Source organism: Poecilia reticulata, linkage group LG8 (genome assembly GCF_000633615.1).
Source record: "Poecilia reticulata strain Guanapo linkage group LG8, Guppy_female_1.0+MT, whole genome shotgun sequence".
In the NCBI taxonomy this organism is placed as follows: domain Eukaryota; kingdom Metazoa; phylum Chordata; class Actinopteri; order Cyprinodontiformes; family Poeciliidae; genus Poecilia; species Poecilia reticulata.
Genome location: NC_024338.1, coordinates 12,894,320 through 12,899,252, shown reverse-complemented (window position 1 = coordinate 12,899,252; position 4,933 = coordinate 12,894,320). Strand labels below are relative to the sequence as shown.

At 43.9% G+C, this 4,933-nt stretch overlaps 1 protein-coding gene across 5 annotated transcripts in view; it reads right to left on the bottom strand.

Annotated features, from left to right (window-relative positions):
- aatka (apoptosis-associated tyrosine kinase a) overlaps positions 1-4,255 on the bottom strand; it is a 29,329-nt gene extending 25,074 nt beyond the window's left edge. The window contains exons 1-2 of one of the 5 annotated variants that reach the window (XM_008416155.2): positions 3,792-4,255; positions 3,592-3,681 (exon numbers count right to left, since the gene is read on the bottom strand). In XM_008416155.2, coding sequence (XP_008414377.1) covers positions 3,592-3,681; positions 3,792-3,822 — 121 coding nt within the window. In that variant the 5' untranslated portion in view covers positions 3,823-4,255. Of the gene's footprint in view, positions 1-3,591 lie in introns of all 5 variants that reach the window. The other 4 variants (XM_008416158.2, XM_008416157.2, XM_008416159.2 and 1 more) reach the window with 4 other exon arrangements.
- Positions 4,256-4,933: the final 678 nt, after the last annotated feature.

The following is a 4,933-nucleotide window of genomic DNA, read 5'->3' as shown; positions in this document are numbered from 1 at the left end:
TATATATATATATATATATATATTGTTTTACAGTTACATAGGAAGCAATAAATAGTTTGTATCATCACTTTTATTGTTATCACAATTAGACCACAAAATATTTTTGATAAAACTTTAAGTCCACATCGCCCAAACCTGCGTCCACGCTTCGGTAGGCTGGTGTGTCTACATTAAAATTCCGTTTTTATTGATCGAATATAGCACTGTGATATTCTGAGAAAATAAATTGTGGCTTTTCATTAGCAGCAAGCCATTAGGATGTGACTGCCTGTTCTGATCCCGGTCCTACCAATCGATACTACATGTCCAAATGTCTTCCGCTTTTCTAACCGCTGCGTGTTTCCGAGATCATTTTATTCTCATCGTTAAACCTGCCAAAGATCCACCAATAATACATCCGAGCACGCTAACCACTCAGGCATCATGACGTGAGAAATCTTAAAATTATTTTTGAGGTGCTTAAAATTTGAAACCATTTGGAACAGCGGATGATGCGGTTCTGGAGAATCACAACATCGTGTGTGGTCATTCTCTTCAAGATTCAAGATTCAAGAGACTTTATTGTCATTCACACCACGCGTTACATGAGGTGGAACGAAATTGAGAGTCACGGCCCCAGTTACATCAAAATATAAAGTATAAAATATAAAGTATAAAATATAAAAACTAGCTACAAGATCAAATTGTTATAAGTAGGAAAAATATTTACAATATATAAAAACAAGAAGTACAAAAATGAAATGTATATTAATAGGAATGTACAAAATGGATGAAGTATGAATAATGTAGCAACATGGGAAGATAAATTTAGCAGTGCAACATTTTAAAGTGTCCGAGTGTAAAGTGCAAATACAGTGTCATTGGGGGGGTTAGGGGTTGAAGTGACCAAGTTACTTCAACCCCTAACCCCCCCCCCCCCCCTTGCTTAAGGGGAGGAACAGCCAACCTCCAACATCTGCAGCACCAATGAAACCAACAGCCACCACATCATTACACAGACAGCGCGGGGAGGAAACATCGAAGGTTTCCCCTCACTGCCTAAATCCACTTCATTCTCATCCCAGTTCTCCCGAGAGGCAGGCTTACGCAACCGAAGTGCTTCGTGTTACACATGGATAGATGAATAATCAAACAGTCAGCGGTGGACGCGCTGGCTTGTCGCTGACCGAGTCAGTGGGAGGAGCTTCCCATGTTACACATCTTTTCTCTTTTTGGGGATGTTGCTAGCAACGTTTGGTAGAACCTGTTCCCGTCTCGCCGAACCCACGTACAGGTCTCCCTTGCTTACAGAATGATCGACAGGGAACGTGTGTTTAATATGTTCTTGTCTGCATCAATGTAAAACGCACACATGACACCACTGCCCCCTCCAGGCATCGCAGGGGCAGTGCTGAAAGATGGACTCCCATGGTGCTCCACTGTCAGCTTACTGCTGTAGCACAGTTCTTTTACAGGTCACTCTGCTGTTGGTTTAGTCTCGACAGCAATCTGTGTTTAATATCCATCACAGTGTGAGGTAGGTTTTCAGGTGAGCTTCTTCTCAACGTGTGTATGAGCTCTCCATGGTGCTGAAGTAATGGTGAGCCAGGTGCTGGCTGAAGAGGGAGGGTGCAGATTCCACAGACATCAAATCCAATTTCTGTCCTGTGAAGGCTGGCAAAGACAGCACATCCACACCGCCGTGGCGGTGTGTCCGTCCCTGCCAGCTTACATAATGCCCCGAAGTGTGACGAGGACCTTTCCTCGCTGTTGTTTCCCACATTTCCAGAAGTAACGTGCAAGAGGTACAGCACACTCTGTCCTCACACGGCCTGCGGCGCGGGGAGGAACTGCAGCTGTGGAGGTTAGCATGGAGGGGTGCAAAAGTTCAAAAGCCGCCCGTCTGAATGTGGGCTTTTGAAGTCGAATCAACCCTGAGTTTATGTGAAAATGATCAAAACACGCAGTTAAACAAAAGTTTTTCCTCACTGAGATGAGGAATGAGTAAAACACCTGTGTTAAGTTTATATGTCTAGATTTTTTTCTTTTTTTTTAGCAAATCTGTCAGTGCCACTTTAGGTCAAACCCCTTCAGTTTATATGAATGCGTCTCAGCATGCAGTCTCATCTGCTATACGTCTAAAATTTCTTTCCAGCACTGCCCAAGCTCTCTAACGGACCTGAGCGTTTCTCTGTCCTCTTCCTCCCTCTCAGAAGGGGCCGGCCCTCTCGCACACACCCCCTCAATCTCCTTAGCAACATTGATTTTAAGTCTAAACACTACGCACAGCCTCAGGATCTACTGAGGTGCTGCTCTTCTTAGAAATCTACATGATTACTTTCTTGTATCCAAGAATTCTGCACCGTCTTATTTGCGGTCACCCATTCCTTCTAGCCTAGTAAGAAACGTTCCTCTATCTGAGTGAGAGAAATCGCTGCATGTCCTGGCTGGAATTTTTCCAGACCTATGAACTCATTCAGGAAGACAACAAAAGGAAAATTAAATTGAAAACAACCCAGGAGAGTCATGGTTAGCTGGTGTTTCATCTGTAATTCAATTAAGAACCACTTGTGCAGTAGGTCTGTTTCACATGGGACTCTCCTCATAGGCAGTGACAGCCAGCTCAGCATCCACGACCTGCTCTTTTACACAGGAAACCAACAGCCAACCATTTGTTTTGATCCAAAGTTCACAAATGAAAAGAAAATGGATCAGATTTTGATATAAGTATATATTTAGTACAATTATTGCAGCAAAGACGCTCWGTATGCACACTGACCAAAAAACCAGCAGGCGATTGGATTTAATTGGAGCCCYTGCGACTTCTAAAGAAAGAAGGCAGAAAAATGGACAGGCAGGTAGGAGAGAGAGGAATAATTGGACTGAAGGGGATAAGAGATCACCCAGAGAGGACAGTTTGGGAAGGACAGATAAAGCTTGAAACTTGAGAGCCAGCTGAGCTCACTGGCTGTCATTTGTATGCTCAGCACACTGCGGCCAGTGCAAGGACTCTCTTTCGCCCTGTTTACATGTGCACACGGTCAGTCCAGCCTSAGCCCCTTCGCAGCCTGCGTGTCAGAGCTCAGCAGTCCCAAAGCACTGCAGCACCACCWGGGCTCGTGTCTGCCAAAGATCCCGTCACCCTGACGTCCTGGGGGATGATCAAATGCTGCATTCTGGGGGCCGCGGGGAGCAGCCACCTCACACAGTTCAACCCTGCGCGTCATTCAGCATGCACAATCCTGCATAGCGTMTGCATGGTGCACGAAACGCATGTGCACAACTGTGTGGGGACCGTGCAAATTCGGTGCAGATACAACTTTTAACCCTCTTGTCACCGGGCTTTGAAGGCCTGACAGAAGGTAAAAACGAGAGTATCTGAAATCATCTTCATTATGCAGGCGGACTGGGGTGCTTCATAATCATGACGAGGCAGCATTGTCACACCAGTGACAGCACAAAAAACAACAACAACAAAAAACAGCAACCCAAAAACAAATATGTCGCATCAGTCAACATACTAAGATGACATCCATCAGTGCGTGAAGCTGGGGAGACGCATGCATCGCGCGGCAGATTGATAAACGCCCTTATTTATTATTCGTTTCCTACCTGYATCAAAGTGGGAACTGAAAGCGAAGCTGGGATTGAAAAACGCCGAAGACATGACAATCACTTGAAGGACAAACACCATCCTCCTCACTGCGCTGCAGAAGACAACAAGTCTATAAACGAAAAAAAAAAAAAAAGGGGGGGGGGGGGAGATGTGAAGGATAAATTCCTGACTCAGGGGCTTTGGAGATTCAAATGACCTGAAGAAGAAGAAGCTCTAAAACGCCGCATTTTTGTCTTCCATCGCACCTCGCAGAGAGAGAGAGAGAGAGAGAGAGCGCTCCGCTTCGCCTTCAGCTCCGGCACGTTTGGAGACAGATGTTGACAGCGGTTGTCATCATTACTATCGTTATTTTTAATCACATCTATGTCTTTGACAACGGCGTCCAGTTCAGCGCATCTTCTTCATTCAGAGCACGTAGTCGGTTACCAGGTGAAGCGACGATCCGCTGTTTGTTTTTTTAAATCAGTTCTCTGAGTAAAATCCCTGCCGTTTCCAAAGATTCAGTCAGATCTCTTCGGTTTTTTTTTTTGGTTTTTTTTTTGTTTTGTTTTTTAGAATAAATCTCTGTTTACATGTTGGCCCAAAACAAGCTGCTGCCTCCCGCTTTCTGACTGGACAGCCGGGTCGCTTGGAGATGTGACCGTCACCGTTGCGTATTTGGGTTTCAGTTCTGTACAGACGAACCGAGCAGCAAACGTGCAGAATCTTAAAGAACACGCGCTTCCGTTTATCCCCTTTCAAAATATTTCTTTTTGTRAGCAAACTGATCGGCGCTTCGTTTACGCTGAAAATTGCCTTCTTTGTTTCCGACTTGCTTTAAACAAGCTACTGACCAACCAAACACTCCTCACTCCGGATCCTCGTTGGATCTTTTTGACTCTTGAAGTGCTGCKCTGCATTTCAACCTTCCTTTAAGTATTATTTTTACACAAGTGTTGCCGATGAGTCAGGCYACTGAAGGATTAAAACTGTAACTACAACACCAGTTAAAACAAATACGTGGATTTTTCTGGTCAAAAATGTAAATTAATTTGGCTTTAACTCTTTATTTATTCTCTGAGCTAACTTTCCTATAAAGTTAAAGAAAAGTATGCATTTTGTTGTTTGTTTTTTTAATGTAATAACCCAGTGATTCGATTAATGTTTTTGTAACTCACCTGCAAGCAAAAAAGTTACAGTTAATAATAACTGATGAAACTGAAGCTGCAGTTTGCACAGGCCTCTAAAGTTAGCATTGCTGAATAGCCCATGACCTTATTTCAGCTGCTAAATTCAAAGTACAAGGTCAAAATTTGGKGCACATAGCAACAAAGCGCAATTTATTCAGATACATCTCAT